The 17,426-nt window shown below is 36.1% G+C and overlaps 2 protein-coding genes across 15 annotated transcripts; one reads left to right on the forward strand and one right to left on the reverse strand.

The window, feature by feature from the left end:
- Window positions 1–235: 235 nt before the first annotated feature.
- On the forward strand, window positions 236–12,294 carry LOC118053554 (GPCR-type G protein COLD1). 9 transcript variants are annotated; one of them, XR_012167715.1, is made up of 15 exons: window positions 236–670; window positions 759–859; window positions 970–1,077; window positions 1,319–1,439; window positions 2,722–2,851; window positions 4,442–4,520; window positions 5,481–5,569; window positions 6,128–6,220; window positions 7,836–7,862; window positions 7,993–8,079; window positions 8,760–8,831; window positions 9,364–9,494; window positions 10,271–10,440; window positions 10,822–10,861; window positions 12,053–12,294. XR_012167715.1 is itself a non-coding variant. In XM_035064861.2 (14 exons), the coding sequence occupies exons 1-13, from the start codon at window positions 453–455 to the stop codon at window positions 10,422–10,424; spliced, it is 1,410 nt and encodes a 469-aa protein (XP_034920752.1). In that variant the 5' UTR covers window positions 236–452; the 3' UTR covers window positions 10,425–10,440; window positions 12,053–12,294. The 9 variants fall into 9 exon arrangements, 5 of the variants coding, with proteins under 5 accessions (XP_034920752.1, XP_034920749.1, XP_034920750.1 ...); XR_004688394.2 differs by having other exon boundaries at window positions 12,063–12,294; XR_004688393.1 differs by having other exon boundaries at window positions 10,271–10,436.
- Window positions 12,295–13,257: 963 nt separating this feature from the next.
- Window positions 13,258–17,155, reverse strand: LOC118053555 (F-box/kelch-repeat protein At5g60570). Of its 6 annotated transcripts, none has more exons than XR_004688397.2 (3): window positions 16,665–17,155; window positions 14,865–16,317; window positions 13,258–13,886 (listed from the first exon to the last, which is right to left on the reverse strand). XR_004688397.2 is itself a non-coding variant. In XM_035064863.2 (2 exons), exon 2 carries the CDS (start codon window positions 16,278–16,280, stop codon window positions 14,940–14,942), a length of 1,341 nt encoding a protein of 446 aa, XP_034920754.1. In that variant the 5' UTR covers window positions 16,281–16,314; window positions 16,665–17,155; the 3' UTR covers window positions 13,384–14,939. The 6 variants fall into 6 exon arrangements, 3 of the variants coding, with proteins under 3 accessions (XP_034920754.1, XP_034920753.1, XP_034920755.1); XR_012167716.1 differs by having other exon boundaries at window positions 13,258–14,762; XR_004688395.2 differs by having other exon boundaries at window positions 13,384–13,886; window positions 14,621–16,317.
- Between the last annotated feature and the right edge of the window lie 271 nt (window positions 17,156–17,426).

Here is a 17,426-nt window from a genome sequence, read left to right on the forward strand (position 1 = left end):
GTCTGCGTTCTTTATTTAATGTATTTTTTTTAAAATAATTTTTTTTAATCAATCTGTTCATCTACCAACTTTTATTTTATTTATTTTATTATTTTTAAAAGAAAAATGGAAAGATAAAATAGCAAGTTATAAATGAATTAAGAAAATATAGAGAATAAATACAGATAGTTTTTTAAACAAATAGGACTTATTAATTATTAGTTTTATTTTAATAATTATTAAACTACAGTGACGAAGTTATAGCTTAGTCCTTGGTACTTGGGGGTTGAGAGAGAGGGAAGCAGAGAGAGGAACAGAAACAGCGGAAGAAGAAACGTTTCGCTCGATTTTCCATGAAAACAGAAACAAAGACGGGTAAAGCAAAAGCAAGATTGAGAGAGAAAATGATGGGCAGTGTAGATTTGTCAATATAGTAGTAGTTGTAGCTGTAGGAGAAGAAGAGTAGATCCGAAATGGGTTGGGGATTGGGGGCCATATTTGAAGGAATAGTGGTGGTAGGATCACTGTGTCTATTAGGCTGGGCAGGTCTTTGGTTCTTAAACAGAAGACTCTACAAAGAATACGAAGAGAAAAGAGCATTGGTTCAGATCATTTTCAGTGTTGTTTTTGCTTTCTCTTGCAATCTCCTTCAACTTGTCCTCTTCGAAATCATCCCTCTCCTCTCCAAACAGTCTGTAACTCTAACTAATCTTTATTTCTTTATTGTTTCTATTTACAAAAATTAATAATTGGGTTTTGTTTTTTGGGGTAAAATGAAGGGCAAGATGGATAAATTGGAAGGTGGATCTGTTTTGTTTAATATTGTTACTTGTCTTCATGTTGCCGTATTATCACTGCTACTTGATGCTTCGCAACAACGGTATGTATGTATGTATGCATGCATGCGTGTGTGTGTATGTGTGCTTTTTTCTTCTTTGTGCCATCGCATTGATGAATTTGTTTTGATATATACATGATATATATTTTCAGGCCTGAGGAGGGAAAGGGCTGCACTCGGAGCCATCATATTCTTGTTTGCCTTTCTCTATGCTTTTTGGCGCATGGGCGTTCACTTCCCCATGCCTTCGCCTGATAAAGGTTCTTGTTTAGCCCAAATGAGAATGCAAGTTTTCTTTTGGCTCCATAATTTCTATTCTCTGATTACTCCAAAGATGGGAGTGAATCTACTTTTCCCCGAGTTGCTGCTTATTTCCCTATGTCTTTGTTACTTCTGTCACCCTTACCTTGTTGTTACTCTAAGAATACACTTATTGATTTGGTGGTTCAGAAGCTTACCTGCATTTTTTGCTGCTTTTATGCTTCATAATTTTATTTCCAGGTTTCTTCACAATGCCTCAGCTAGTCAGCAGAATTGGGGTTATTGGTGTCACTGTTATGGCTGTTTTGTCTGGTTTTGGAGCTGTGAATTTACCCTACAGTTATTTATCTCTCTTCATTAGGTAATCAAATAAAAGAATACTGACCAATGTTTCTTTCTACAAGATTTTTATACTATTTGCGTGTCTGTGTGTTGGCACTACTTTTTATCTTAAACCAGTTGCATCCTATGTACATTTTTCTAACCAATTGGCTCATTAACTGCCCAGTTGCTTGTGGAAAGAGTTGGCTTTGGCTCAAATTCTTCTTCCCAGTAGCACCACCATTCTTCTATAGCCAAGATTTTTATATGACATTGCAACTATCTTTGGATAGGCAATAGTGATGAAAGTATAAATGTAATATGTAGCTTTGTTAGAGAATGTTTAGGTGCCAGGTTATTTTACAACACGTCTTTTAATATCAATATAGAGTCGTCTGTGTTGACAAAGCAAGTGAACATGTTTATGATTTGCAAATTAATCAGTGAAAGGCACATAGCATTCACCTTTGTTTTCCTTATGCAAGAATAACCGAACCCTTCACCGATAGGATGTTGCATGATTCATGAATCAGCATAGTCAGATATACTGCGGGGTGAGAGACTGACCAAAGAGTGGACTGAACATTGAAGAAACATTGTCGATATATAATCTCATCTGGACAAGAAATGTGGATGAATATCAGAAATGGCAAAAGAGGACGTGTCTTTGTGTAAATTTTGCATTAGAGAATAGGTTCAGTGGGTTATCTGCAGTATTATTTTAAAGCTTCCTCACTTCCTGTGGATGGGATCATGCCTTAGTTTTTTTATTTATCGTCAAATTTAAGGTTCATTATTGGTAAGAGTGGGTAGGTGGGAATTCATTACACTCTGGTAAATCACAAGTGGTGGAAGCAAGTTTTGCTGGAATGGAGCAAAGTATCTACCGCACACCATACAGATTTGCTCTTCCATGCAATTTAATATTTCAGAAGTGTCAAAATTACACTTGAGTTTGCTGCATTATGTACAGACGATATATTTTAGATATTCACTACTTATTATTGTGTGACATATAAAAAGTTTTTAAACCAATTTATTTGCTTTCTTTGTACCAAACTAGAAATTAGATATTCACAACATATTATTGTGTGACATGTAAAGGGTTTTTATAACCAGGTTGTTTGCTTTCTCCGCACCAATGATATTTCATGGCTTTGTCTACAAGCATTGCCATGTAGTTTAGATGCTTGACTTGACTATATTCTTGAATAGATTTATGGAGCTAAAATCATTCAGATTCTTTCACCATGTCTGTTGTTTATTCAATTATGTAATTGCTGGTTTTTTGTTCTAATGACTGGATATGTTGAACATGGTAGAGAAATTGGGGATTCAGAGATCAAAGCCTTGGAAAGACAATTAATGCAATCCATTGAGACTTGTGTTGCAAAGAAAAAGAAGATTGTCCTTTCTCAAATGGAGATGGAACGAATCCAGGGATCGGAGGAGGTTTCTTATCTTGCTATTTTTCTTCATACTTTCTTTCTTGTCCATTTTCATTGAAGTGTTTCTGTTTCCAGCAAATGTTGGATATCAGGTCTTTAAAAAATCAATATGCTTGGATGAGATTTGATTTTCATCGTCTATTTTTTTTTAATCAAATTCAATTTCCAATTTACACTCCACTCTTGCTCAATGAATTAAAGTTATCAAAGCATCTATTGCCTAGGGAGACATTGTGCTTGAAATATACAAATTTTATCGTCTACAATACAATGCAGCTTTTTATTATTGAAGTGAGAGCGTGTTTGATATTGTGGTAGTAGTTGCTTTTCAAAATACTTCACTTGAAAATGCTTTTAAATAATGTTTTTTCATTGTTTAAAATTCATATTTGATATTAGCACATCAAAACGATCCAAAAACATACAAAAATTAATTAATGTAAAGCAAAACAAAAATTCAAAATTTTAAAAAAGCGCAGTCAGCCACGTTCCCAAACACGTTCTAAATTTGTAGAGAAAACACGGAAAAAAGTTATCTCATTGTGAGAGGTTTGAACTGGAGCAACCAACACCTATTGCACGAATAATTGTGTTGAAAATTTACTTTCTATAGACAGTTCTAAAGTTAGGCTGGATAAAACACATTTAAAAGAGATAAAACGAGAAACATGGGCAGAATGTTAATCTATGTACTTCAGAAACAAATATGTTATTATGGAGAGCGTAGCTATTTGACTGTGTATAAAAAAACATTATAATACATAAAAAAAGATAAAAATCTAAGTTGACATGTATATCAAACAATTATGTAATGCCAGGGGCAGAATTGGATAGTTGTCACTCCACTTGGTGGTTGTTGAGAAAAATGTATTGCAATGTTTAAATGACCTTAAAAAATTTGTGCTCCCTTCCTCAAGTTGTTAAATCTTAGATTCATAAGTCAGTATGAATCCACAAACTAGGAAATTCTTTTAATACCCTAAAGGAGTTCTAGAGGATAGAATATATGTTTTAGGGAACATTTAAGAGATAACTTGAACTAATTTTGCTTCATCCCGTTATCTTACCACTTATCAATTACCTAAATTATGTATCTCCTTAGACAAAAAAGTTCATTTCTAGACTAGACATAATGAGGCTGGTCTAGACATTTATATTCCTCCAGGTTTGAGGAAAAAGTGTAAATTCTGCTGCAACCTCTTTTCCCTTAAGTTCCGACTTTGGGAAAAAGCACTTGTAGGAATTCTGCTTGGTATTAATGACCAGGTGACAAATAAGGTATTTGATTTAGGCCCAAACTGGATGCAAAACTGAGTTTGCTGATTGTCTCACTTTTTTATGACATCACTTGGCTCACCATCCTATTTGTCCACATGTGTTGGCAAGTTTGCAAGTACATGCACTCACTCATGCACATGAATAAACATGTGTATATATATTTATGGGGACACGCCTGCCATCATGTTTTATGTGACAAATATTCTCCCCCTTTGTTAAATATTTTAGACCTTATACTTTACACATGGTTTTTATCACTATCAATCATTAGAAATCCTAGTACATAGACATTCTCACTTGTGGTTGTACATTGCAGAAGTTAAATGCTAGATCTTTCTTCAAACGGATAGTTGGCACAGTTGTACGATCTGTGCAAGATGATCAAAAGGAGCAAGGTAACAGTTACTTTACCTCTTCTGGCCATGATAATATTGTTTGATATGTTTTTCTCAAGTAAATATCGAAATGAAAAGATGTGGTTTTTCCACAGCCTAAGAGTTTTTTTGGCTTGCTACTTTCTTTGTATTTACTTTCAGTGGTTATTAAATTTGTAGCTATTTGTAATCTCATGATGTTTCTTTTAATTGTTTAGTTAGTTCCAGTTATTATCTAGATATCGTGTACAAGTTGTTACAATTGTAAGTAAATGTAATTTTAGTGAATTAGTGATGAAGATTTTGATCAGCAAGGTGGCTGAAGTTACTGAGTAATTCTTGTCTTAAAAATCTTCATACCTTTTCTGCTTGTGTATAGTTGTGTTCACATTTTTTCCTACCCAACATAGCTTTGGAACATGGTTTTGTCACTGTTGTAGTCATACTCTTAAGCTCTCGTTATATCTTGGAGTTGGAGCCTAGGAAGGGGAAATATATCAAAATGTAATTTGGCCTTTTTTATCTGTAACCATGATATGTGGTTTTAAATACAACAATATTAACTTGAGCACATCTACTGTCGCACCTGCACCAGCACCAGCACCAGCATACAGCTGCCATCACCACTTCCAGTCTAAAAAACCCCCTTTCAAAATCCGACAACCAGCATGACCACCACCACCAACCCCCTATATCACCATATGGCCAATGCCACTGCAATCCCAGTTATATATCAAACACAATGATGGCCTTTCATTAACTATTCTCATTAATTCCCATTCCATCTCCCTGTTTCTGTGTCCATTCACATTTTTTCATCTCTACTCCCTTTTTTGTCATTCCACTTAAAATAGGGCCATATATTTTTTAGTATTGTAATGGGTTTTGTTGTATCATCCATGATATAATCATTTAACTTTTAGTTTGTCCCCAAGCTTCTTATGATTCATAGTTACAGAGTGCTGTTTTCCCCTTTTTCAGATATCAAAACCATGGAAGCAGAGGTTGAAGCCTTAGAAGAGCTTTCAAAGCAGCTATTTTTGGAAATATATGAGCTTCGCCAAGCTAAGGTTCATTTCTAGTATATTCTCTTTGGCTCTAGCAAATCTAGATCATTCTCAATTTCTTTCTAGCTCATGGATGAAATATTTTGTTGTTAAATATGTGGGAGAGTTATGAGATGGAGTTTCAGAAGGTCATGACCCTTCTTGAGAGTACATTAAATGACACTCTGATGTCTAGCAGGTCAAACAGTCACTTATAGATATCTTGCTTAAGACTTGTTAGACTTGCCAAACTTTAGAAGTGATGAAAATATGCCATTTCACAGCTGAAATTAGGGTCTTCTGAGTCTTTGATTTATTTTGGTCTGAATTTGGAGATAAGGAAAATAGTAGTCAGCTTCAGAGAAAGGAGTTTGGTCACTTGAAGAGAGGGTTTTATATGTGTGTCTTGATAATGGAGTACTTATATGACTAGGTGGATGTGTTAATTATCTCCATTTTTTTAACAACAACAACAACAACAATGAACATGTTTTCTGTAATCTATGCATTTCTCTATAATGGTTTTTTCCCCCTCTTTGTGAACAACCAATTTTTTATATCTGTGCTTCCTTTACTTTGCAGGAGGCAGCTGCTTTTTCTCGAACTTGGAGGGGTCACATGCAGAATTTACTTGGCTATGCATGTTCTGTTTATTGTGTGTACAAAATGATTAAGGTATGGTTAAAACATTCTTTGATGGAAGAATGAGGATCTTCTGGATGCCTTTTGTGTGTGCACTGATTTATGCATGCCAGTGTAGCAATAATATTTATCTCATGTGATATTCAGTTTCTATTGTGTTTCTCCCTTAGAATAAAATCAAAATGAATAGTAAAAAAAACCCTCGCTGCTCATTAATACTCATGTTTTTTAGGGCTATGTGTGTGCTGGGGGGTTGAAGACAAATGTTATATTAAGGTCCATTAAAATTGTTTCAGATAAGTGTTTTTATTCCTGGGTTTGATTTCTTAATGGGTTGATTTCGTAGAAAGGATAGATTTGTGAGAAGAGTAGATAAATTTTGATTAGTAAGATTTTCCCTGGGACCTTAGTAAACCCCTTCTCACCCCTTAGTGCTTGAACTAAATCCAAAAGTGTGGCACCAATTAGGGTTTCTTTTTCTTTTTTAACCCATAAACAAGTTTCCAATACTTGTAAGATTTGTCTTTGGACATTTAACAAGTACTCAAGACATTTAAGATTTGTCTTCCTTGAGAAAAATGCCCGTGTGCAGTGTATAAAACTGAATTTCATATTTGACAACAAAATTCAGATGACATTTTTGCTCATTGCAAGCTGCTGGTATTATTGACACAATGAGTCTTCTTTATTGCCAATTTTGCTTCCACTTCCAATTTCAGAACCCAAGCATCAACCAATAGCCATACCTCAAATCTATGAATTTTTTTTTTTTTTTTTTCATACAAAAAATCTCAATTCTTCCTTTGGTTGTGATTAGTTTGAGTTGTCATTTTTATGGACTTTTGAATCCAACAAATTTTTATTTTTATGAAATTCTTACTTCTTGTTGTGAATTATTCATCAAATCTTGTACCCATTTAATGAAAGGAAATTGGCCACCCAAAATTTTTATTTTATGGACACAATGTTGAAGAAGTGCTTTTTGAAGATCTGAATCTGAATTGCTCTTCGACTGTGTGAGTCGAATGAGTACCAGTAACGGGTTTGATGTGCCAAGCCCATAATGATTTACTAAATTTATCGATTAGTAACTAATCAAAATCCTGCAATAATGTCATTAAATTCAGATTCTCGTCAAGGTATCAGATTTAGGGAGTCGCTTTTCTTGATGTTCTACCTTTTCTCATGTGAGATGAATTGTTATGTTTTCTGTAGTATGAATGAGAGATTAGTGGAAGTCTGTCACTTAATGTGAAAAAACTAAGATTTACCTCCTATAACCAAAGAAAACAATTGATCTGTCATTAAATTACAACCTGCCATTTTAGTGAACACAATAATTTTCTTTTTAATTTATTTTTACTGTTTTCAATTCCAAAATTCTGTTGAATGTGATGTTATAATTTTTGCCTTGGCAATGTAAAGAAGTTTTTTAGCTGTTCATTAATATGCTTTTCCTTTTCTAATTTCATTATAATTTATTTTACTGTTTTCAATTCCAAAGTTCTGTTGAATGTGATGCTATAATTTTTGCCTTGGCAATGTAAGGAACTTTTTTAGCTGTTCATTACTATGCTTTTCCTTTTCTAATTTCAATTCAATGCATGAATAAAGTAAGGTGACTGATTACTCTTTTTGCTTGGTGCAGTCTTTGCAAAGTGTTATTTTCAAGGAGGTAAATTCCTGCCTCTAAATGATTCCTTCTGTTGACATGTTCAACTTTGTAATTCAATGTATAATTCAAATCCTAAATCATTTCACACCAACTTTTTTACGCAATGCTTATACAATATACTCTTTTACAGGCTGGCTCAGTTGATCCTGTGACAAGGACTATTAGCTTATTTTTGCAGTTCTTTGACATAGGAATTAATGCTGCATTATTATCGCAGGTTGGTTATAAATGTTGCTTGTAATAGTAAACATGTTATCACTTGCATGTTACTCTTCACTATTCAAGTTCCCAGCATGTGTTGTTTGTGACCTGCAACCTGTTGTGATTAAAGGTTATCATTGTATTTTGTTATGTTTTGTAGGATCACTAACTTAATAAATAAAGTGACATAAGTAAAATTCCAGCAAGACAGAGCCACAAAGTTAATCTATCAACAGTTGGGTCATTGATGCATTGCCAAAAAGGTCTGAGTTTTATGGTAGGATTTTGGGCAGTTTAAATCATGTCCGTTTGCTGGAGCTAACTGAAGTGAGAATGATAAGTGAACCTTACATGATGTTGACAAAGTGTGGCAATACCAGATAGTAATTTTAAGTAACTTTCTTGGTATTAAAATGATGAGAATTGGTTTGATTGTTTCCTGATTATGCATTCTTACAAAATTCAAAGATGATTCTTGCCTTCCACATAATAAACTGTTCTCATGGTGGATGCTTTAGATTATTTTAGAAAGCTATATTCAAGTGATGCAAATATTGCTTGACCTTCAACTAAAGTTAAGAGTGTATTTTTGCATGCAGTCTTTAGAGTTTCATCTGAAAGATATTTCTGTGAAAAGAATTGTAATAAGTATTGCACGGCTGAAGCTGTTGTCTTTCATATTTTTATGGTGTACAGTACATTTCCCTACTATTCATTGGCATCTTGGTCGTCATATCAGTTCGAGGATTTTTAACTAATCTCATGAAGGTAATTTTGATTGCCATTTCCTGTTTTGTTAATTTGTGTATTGGAGACTTATCTTGCCTTATTTGCTAATCATGACAGATTTTAATAGGACATGAACTCTTTGAAGAGAGAAATCTACAAGGCTCTGTATTTTTTTCCTTTGTTTTATTATTGGATAAGTGAATAAATAATGGACAACAAAGAACCTCTGAAAGAGGGACAAATTTGAGTCCACACCTTATGGATTACTTAAACTATGAATGGCTTTAATTAGTCCAGGTGAATGCTGAATTCATATTACAAGATACTCTCCAAACTCTATGAGTGTCTGTAATGATAATGATTAGCATCTAGACTTGTTGTCCTCACCAGATCAAATCAATGCACAAGCCTAAAGTAGTGGAGTTTTTTTTTACTTGACTGCTACAGATGCATGCCTAAGTTGTTCTTAACTAACTTTTAGCAATAATCTATTCAAGCTGACGGTTTTATAGATGGCAAGTAAGAAGTAGCTTATCTTAGTAATTAACATATATTGTTTGGCTATTTGCAGTTCTTCTTTGCCGTTTCCAGAGCTGGGAGTGGATCTTCAAGCAACGTTGTACTTTTTCTTTCTGAAATTATGGGAATGTACTTTGTATCTTCTATACTTTTGATAAGAAAAAGCTTAGCAACTGAGTACAGGTATGTTAATTGTTGATGAAAGGTCAAATAACTGATTCTGCATATTAGATTTTGTTAACAGTCTATTTGTGATTGTCTCTGTGATTGATTTAATCATGCTATTAATTTTAGCTTTCAAGTGGACACCCTTGCGGTAAAACCAGAAAACTTTCTCATTCCCTATTGTCATAATGAAAGGATAACTTTCTCAGTGTGGGAAAGTTGTCAAAATTGCAGCTGCGACACAATTTCCCTGCAATTAGAAGAATTTATGCAGTGCATGATCAGTTCTTTAGCAGCTAGCTTGCCTTTAGCATTTTCCCCTTCTTTTGTGTTTCTGTTAAAGAAACTGCAGAACATCCTTCGGATATCAAGCTGAGGACCCAATTTCCTAAATTCTGAAATGTCCTTAGTGCATCTCAAATAGTCTTTGATGTGGTTGCTTAAATAGTCTTGCATTGCCAAAATGTGTAATCTTGAAACCCCCAAGTTATTCTTGATGGCACATAGATTTGCCTGCTTTCAGTTTACAACAATTTTTGTACTGTGAACTGTTTATGCTCTGCATGTAACCACACACATTCTATGATCTTGTTTGGAATCAGATTATTGAAACCTTTTAGTTTCTGAAAATCTCCCCCACCTGATCTTTTCTTAAATTAAAGCAACTATGCAAATGCAAAGTGAAAAGATTACACGAAGACAGATTAGTTTGTGCTACTTGTTAGTTATTTTTTGCTTAAGTCGGCTGCTTTCAAAGCATTATTGATTTTGTTTGAACTGGTGTCTATTGGTAGGATAACCATAACAGCTGTCTTGGGTGGAGAAATTCAGTTTGACTTCTATCACCGGTGGTTTGATGCGATCTTTGTAGCAAGTGCTTTCCTTTCTCTTCTTTTGCTTTCTGCACATTACACGTCTCGCCAGGCTGACAAACACCCAATTGATTGATACATATGTTGTGTAAGTATGTGCTAAATGAATCTTTCTTTTATCCTACATTATACATCTCATCCCAAATGTGTACTGCTGGATGACCTGTTTTTAAGAAACTACAAATTTGACAGTAGACGTTTGGGAAGCTAGAGATTTTTAAGTAGTCATAATCAATACACATAATCCATTTTTGGTGCCACTGGGTTTATGTTCTCTTGTGTTTAAAGGAAGAGAGTTGTCTGTCTTCCTTCCCCAGCACCAGCCCTTAGCTAGCATTGCCTGAAAAGCACTTATGTTGGTTGGAACCCTCTGTTTCTTGCATATACAGTAACCTCATCATTATATTAGAGTTATCATGGTGAGTACTCCATACGCAGATCATGTATTTTGCTACTACATGTCTGTCATGCAGGAATTATACTTGTAAGATGATGACTACAATCCAAAACTAGGTACCCGCTTCTTCAGACTCCCACTCACTGGATTTCTTTGTCATCACTTCAAACTAAACTGATCCACCTTTGGTTATACTGTTCTAATAAAAAGTTGTTTATGAATAACATATTGCTGCAAGATTAGGATACACTCCAGCTTTTTATCATGAGCACGCTAGCATTCCATGTCTCATATATTCCCGAGGATTACAAAATTGAAATAAGCTAAAACAAATTTGAGGAACAGAGTTGAGTACTGTTTTGCAATTCATTTCAATCGTTTGGTCATGTGAGTTGTGCTTGAATTAGTGAATGAATTTGGATAGATTAGTGGTGAAATGAATCAAACTGAATCCAGACACCAATTGCTATGTGAAAGTATTTTGCTGTTGCCAGTTTTATCATCATAAATGGGTCATTCAGTCATGCCATTGGTTATTCAATATCAAAAATGCAAGACCAGCCAAAACTGTTCTTTAATTGTTTTTGGAGGATACCAGTTTCTGACAGAAGTTACAGTGTCAGAAACGAAGAGTCCTTGGTGGGATGATCTTGACGTCTAGATTTCAGTAGTTTTGCATGAAGGGGCTCTGAAAGTTTTTGATGTTCTTCTATCTTCAATGATATTATCAAAGCAAATTGATGGAATAGTGGCTAGCATGCAAGAATACATGTGTATTTTGGCATGTCAAAGATGATACCGGCTACTAGATATTCTATGGGTAGCGGGTTACTCTGCCAGATTCCACTAATTGCTAAAGGACATAAATTTTGACTGGAAAAGGAGGTGGAGGCGTGTAGATCACCCCAGCCAAGGATGTTCCATGGATTCTGCATTAGCTGTGTACCGCAACTTGTCTAATTAGAAATAGAAAATGTGCGTATGCACGCATCAAAAGAAAAGGGCAATAGGACAATCACCATTGGAGTGACGGTATCTCTATTATTCACACCTGTTTTGGTTTCATCGTAATTAGTAGTGTGCAATGCTCTCTCTCTCTCTCTCTCTCTCTAATTATTATTTTTGGGATGGCTGCAAAATGTTCAAGTTGTGCATTTCATTCTGACACCTCGAAGATAAATGCTTAGATTACTTAAATGTCTGGATCTTGAGATGTTTGGCCACCCTTGCTGGGGTCACAGCTACTTGCCTCGTCAAAGACATTTATAATGTTTTCCTATCCAGGGAGAGTAATTAATCGTTGACAGCTTATTGCAGGTTAAAAACGATTTAAGGCGCTCGAGACAGATTTCATTTCCAAGGTCAACAGCAGCAGCTCTGTACCACCGTAGGATTTTGGTATGGCATTTGTTGTGTGCATATTATGATACATGTGTAATGGGAAATTAACGTCGTGGTCAACTTTATGAATGTTTGTGTCTGATTACCATATTATTCCATTAATGAAAATGACACCTTGTGGCCCAACGATCTGGGTCACTGCTGCCAATCCTGAACCGTGACTTTTCGGCTTGTAGTCAATGATGGTGTTTATGAAAAGTCTGCTTTATTTACCTGACCGTTCCTTGATTGAAAATTAGACCTGGGAGCGGTGACCGCCGCCGATGTTGCTCGCCGGTTGCCGCTGGATGACTCGTGTGAGAAATGGCTGGATCGATCACACTCAGACAGGTCATGCTAGCGAGAACTGATTGACATTTGGTGCTAAAAAGCAAATAAATAAATGAGCTTCTACTGTGATGGCATCCGATACCTACTTTGAAAAAGCAAAAACATTAATGAAAAAGCAAAAGAGCATCGAAACTGTCCCGTCCCATCAGAGGTGGGAGGGGGTGAAGTTTACGCAGAGGCACCCCACCCCAATCATTATCTTCTTCTGAAGGGACGTACCACCTTCTGCTAAGAAGCAAGTGTACAGTACACCCTCCCCTCAAAATTGCTTCTTTTCTCTTCTTTTCAGTGGGAAGAAAAAGGAAAGCGAAGCGATTCTCCTCCCAGTCACTGACGGCCGTCCTGCAAATGGAATGTTAAGACCTCGAGGCGGCCATTGAAAGATCTTAGAGGCAAGTACAGGGGTGAAGGCAAGCAGAGTCATTGGAGGGTGTCTTTGAACAGCACTCTACTTTCTTAAAACACTCTCAGGCAAGCAACCATTTGTGTGGCATCACTGTCCTGCCCTCTGTGGCGGTGAGTTGAAAGAGTCACAAAGAGACAAACCTAAAGATTAGACGGCGCACAGAAAATTTATTATTATTATTATTATTATACCCCTATTTACAACTCCCTTAGTTTTTATTTTTTAAAGATTCAACCAATCTCTCCTATTAGATACGCCAAAGTTTGCTCAAATTAAAAAATAAGATCAAAGTAGAAAATCTCGAATAACCATGCCATATTATTATTATTATTAGACACTGTCAATTTTATTTATTTATTTTTATGAACATGGAAAAAGTAAAGGACCTTGTTTATATCAAATTTGTCATCTTTCTTACAAGTCATGTTGAGTATGCAATATCTCATTACAAGCAATTCTACATTTTTTTTTTCTTTTTAAAAAATGAATAAATAAGGGTAATATTAGAAAACAACTTCAAAATGGATGACATGAGAAGCTATCAATTACACTTTCTTTATCTATACAAAAAGCTACCAAGAACACAATTCGATTGGAGACATGGCTTCCAGAATTCTCAAATACCTCAATATAACATAAATTTATAGTCACCTGATGTCTAACCACATCCACTGAGCGCATTTGTCAAAGCCAGAGCTTCATCTACAATAAGAAACAAGCTCCATCAATCACTTAGGAAACTTTACAAGCTTCTTCCATGAAATCAGACCCACAGTAGCTCACTGATCTGCCAGAACTTATACGGCACAGTTTTCCTCAAAGGCCTCCAATAGCCACCATTCTCTTCATCCCTCCAGTAAGAATAAACTGACTTCCATCTAAAATGTCCAGAGCATATTTCTTAGAGCAGTTATACCATGCCCATGTGCCCATGGAGCCACACCTTCCACTTCTCAATCCTCTGAGCAAAACAATCAAGAAACCAGATACTGACTCTGATTCACCTGGAATTCAGACCAAAAAACATTATGTCCAGAGCCAATCACCACATCATTTGCAAGCCAAGCCTTAAACCTCTAGCCAGCAAGAAAAGAAGGTATTTGGATTCTAAAGAGGTTTTCACAGATTTTACTGTTCCCTAACTCTCTAGACATCATCATCCAGTTATACTCTGGTACGGCAAGTTAGACAGACTACTATAGTACTACTAGGTTTTCATGTTCTATCATTGAGATGCAAGAGAATTACTCTAAACACAGGCTTCTTTTCAGGATTCAAACAGACTTGTTAGTTTTTTCTACACTCACAGTGCCCTGTTCTCAACAGAGCTTTTTTTAATAAACTTCCGCATCAGAAAAACATACCCTCTCCTACCAAGTTTCAAGCTCCACAGAATGGAACAAACATGAGTTTCAAGAGATTAAATTAATGCCGGGAAGAGAAGCAGCATAACCACAAAAGCAAAGCATGAAACAGCCAAAAAGATAACTCCTACATTATGAATGGATTAAAAAAAAAAAATACTATTCAACAACGAAACCGAAAAAAAAAACAATCCGTGAGGATAACTAAAGTCAGAGCACCTCCTCAAAAAAGAAAAAAGAAAGAAGAAAAGAAATGAGCATATTGAGATCAGACCAAATCATAAAGATTTTCCAACGTGTGGTCAATTATGATCATCTGATTACCTTTTACAACTCAAATACAGAACGCTACAAATAGATAATTATGGGCTTACAATCACATGGTATCACATGTGTGCAGGTTTACGTCTTGAGAGCAGCCACTTCATATAAAAAATACTGAAGGGTAGGACTGCCTTCAAGTTCTTCCTCTCAAGATCCTGCTTCAGTGGGAATCACATCGGGATAACAAACCATCTTTCATGTGCCATGAAATCAATAAGCATCAAAATAGAAATAAAGTACAGGTTAACATTGTAAAATTCTCGATAAAAATGATAATGACAAAACAAGTGTCACCTTCGCAATCAATTTAACATTTGGTTTTGTCTGTAAGTCAAAGGTTTGCACCAAAGATAGGGATGGAACAGAGCATTAACATCCCATTACAGCACAGTTTGCCACAAAGGCACCTGCTCGCTCCTTGACAGCAAGAACATTCCATTCTGATCTGCCCGTGCTTCTGTCCTGAGGATCCCAAGTATGGAGCACAATAACTTCACCTTGAGGACCTCTGTGCCCTCCAATTACCAATAAGCTGCTACCACATGCTTTAAACGCTAATCCCCAGCCATTAGAAGAGTCAGCCCTAACTGGCAACCGCTTCACAACACTCCAAGAATTATTAGTTTTGTTGTATCTCTTGACCTCGTTGGTTGCTTGATCCGCAGAATAAAGTTGATTATTTACAACAGCGACCAGCGGAGGAGAACGCATTGCAGGATGGCCTGCACTGGGAAGAGGGTACATGTTCTCTATCCTCCTCCATGTACTTGTCTCAAGGTTATACTCTTCACCACAACTTAAACAATCTGTCTGGCTTGACATGCCCCCAATGACATAAAACTTTCCATCCATGAAAAAGCCTGAACACAGCTTACGGGGCAAGTTCATATCTGGCAATGTCAGCCAAGTACCGACTTCAGAGTTATAAAGCTCAGCTGATCTCATTATGCATCCATTCTTGTCACTTCCTCCAGCAACAATAGCAATTTCGCCAAGGCTGCTTGAACCAAATAAACAACGGGGTAGGTTCATTGGAGGGCATCTAGACCAATCATGGCTAAGCAAGCTATATATCCAAACAGCAAACCCTAACAACTCACGCCCGAAAACAAGTAGCTGAGTCCCTACTGCAAGAGACTCCTTATCTGCATAAGTGAAGCATTCATCACAAGGAATCCTCGGCAACCGCATCCATCTCTCCCTTGCAGGATCAAAAGCTTCCCAAGGCATCAAAATACAAGCTAAATAAATCCAGTGTTCAAGGACCCCAAGCTGCCGCCTCACTTTATATAAACACCCACTTTCAATCAATGCTTTGAATTTCTTATTTAGCAAGGCCAAATTGGGGTAATCCGATCTACAACTCCAAGCCAAAATATACATTGCAGCATCATCATAAAGACCAGGTAAGAGACTGTCTTCCGATGCATGCCCATCGCGATTCTCTCCCGTGTCCATAGGTTCATAATCAGCATTCAAAGTCTCCCTCTCAAACAAACCAATTCCAACATTTTCTGAATTGGTATTATTTCTCCCTGAGAAAACACGATCCAGTATATGCAAATTCTTCTCAAAAAACTCCAAGTCTTGCTCTAAGTTGACAGGAGGCTGCGAAATAACACAATTTTGCAAGCCAACCATAACCGATGAATCACAGCCTGGCCTCTCCACCTTCACTTTTGGTTCCTTGATAACATCTCTAAAAACCATTTTTTAAAAAACAAAAACTGGGTTGGTTTTCCTTCTGCTGCATCAATCAATTAAAGCAAATAAAAAAGAAGAATTTTTTTTGTCAAAAACAAGTTGTTGATTAACATAAACTGCAACCAACTAATTAATAACAACAACTTCAAATCCTAACAAGTCACAACATATTGGACTTGACAAAAAAAAACATCAAATCTAACATGCGATAAATCGAGAAGCAAAGGCAAGATAAACCCAGAAAGGATACAGATCCAACCAAGCAATGAGGTCAAAAGCATTAATCTTTATCCAAAATCAAAATTCAACTATCCCATCAAATCAAACCAATACAGATTTCAAAAAGGAAAAAAAAAAAAAAAAAAGACTTTCTTTGTCTGTGGGTCTCACCTTAAACAGCTGAATTCTCTATCCCACGGATAAAACTGCTGCCGATCAGATCAGTGTAAAGAAGCAGCAGTTTCTCCCACTGAAAAGCTCAAATCTCAAGGGTTTTTTTTTTTCTCTTTCAAGTAAAACACTCTATACCTTTCTCTATCTTCTATTTATCCATGGTTTTATTTATTTTTATGATGATAAAACACGAAAAAGATTTGGGGGGAGTATTATTCTTTGATGTTTCTCTCTCTAAAAAAAATAGATAGAGAGAGTGATTGTTTTGAGGAATTTTAATGGTGGAATCCATCCATCCATTGATGTTATTAATTAACTAATAATAAAAAAAGACGAGAAAAGAAAGGAGAGCAAAGCAAGGCAAAGGAAGGTGGTTGGTTTTTTATTTTATTTTTAACGTTTTGTTTTTCATGTTTCACTGCCTTTGTAATTTGCTCTCCGTTTCTTTTTTCATCTTTGACCAAAGAAGGAAGAACGCGTCGAGTGAAACTGCCTCTTCTTATGCGCTTCCTTCCTCTTATAGTGATGTGCACGTGCTTCTTATCGCCTTCTCCCTTCTCCCTTCTCCCCTCTCTCCCCTCTCCCGCAAGCTGCAGAAAGGTTAAGTTCTCAATAATCAAAGTTCCAATTTTTAACAAACCATTCTTGTCTCTTTTCTTTTCGTCGAGCAGGTGATCTTGTTTTATTAGAGAGAGGACCTGGCTCGCTCAAGGGTTCACATTTCTCCTGGTTCGAACAAAATCAAGCCATTATTTGCTG

Source organism: Populus alba, chromosome 13, assembly GCF_005239225.2.
Source record: "Populus alba chromosome 13, ASM523922v2, whole genome shotgun sequence".
Taxonomy (NCBI): Eukaryota; Viridiplantae; Streptophyta; class Magnoliopsida; order Malpighiales; family Salicaceae; genus Populus; species Populus alba.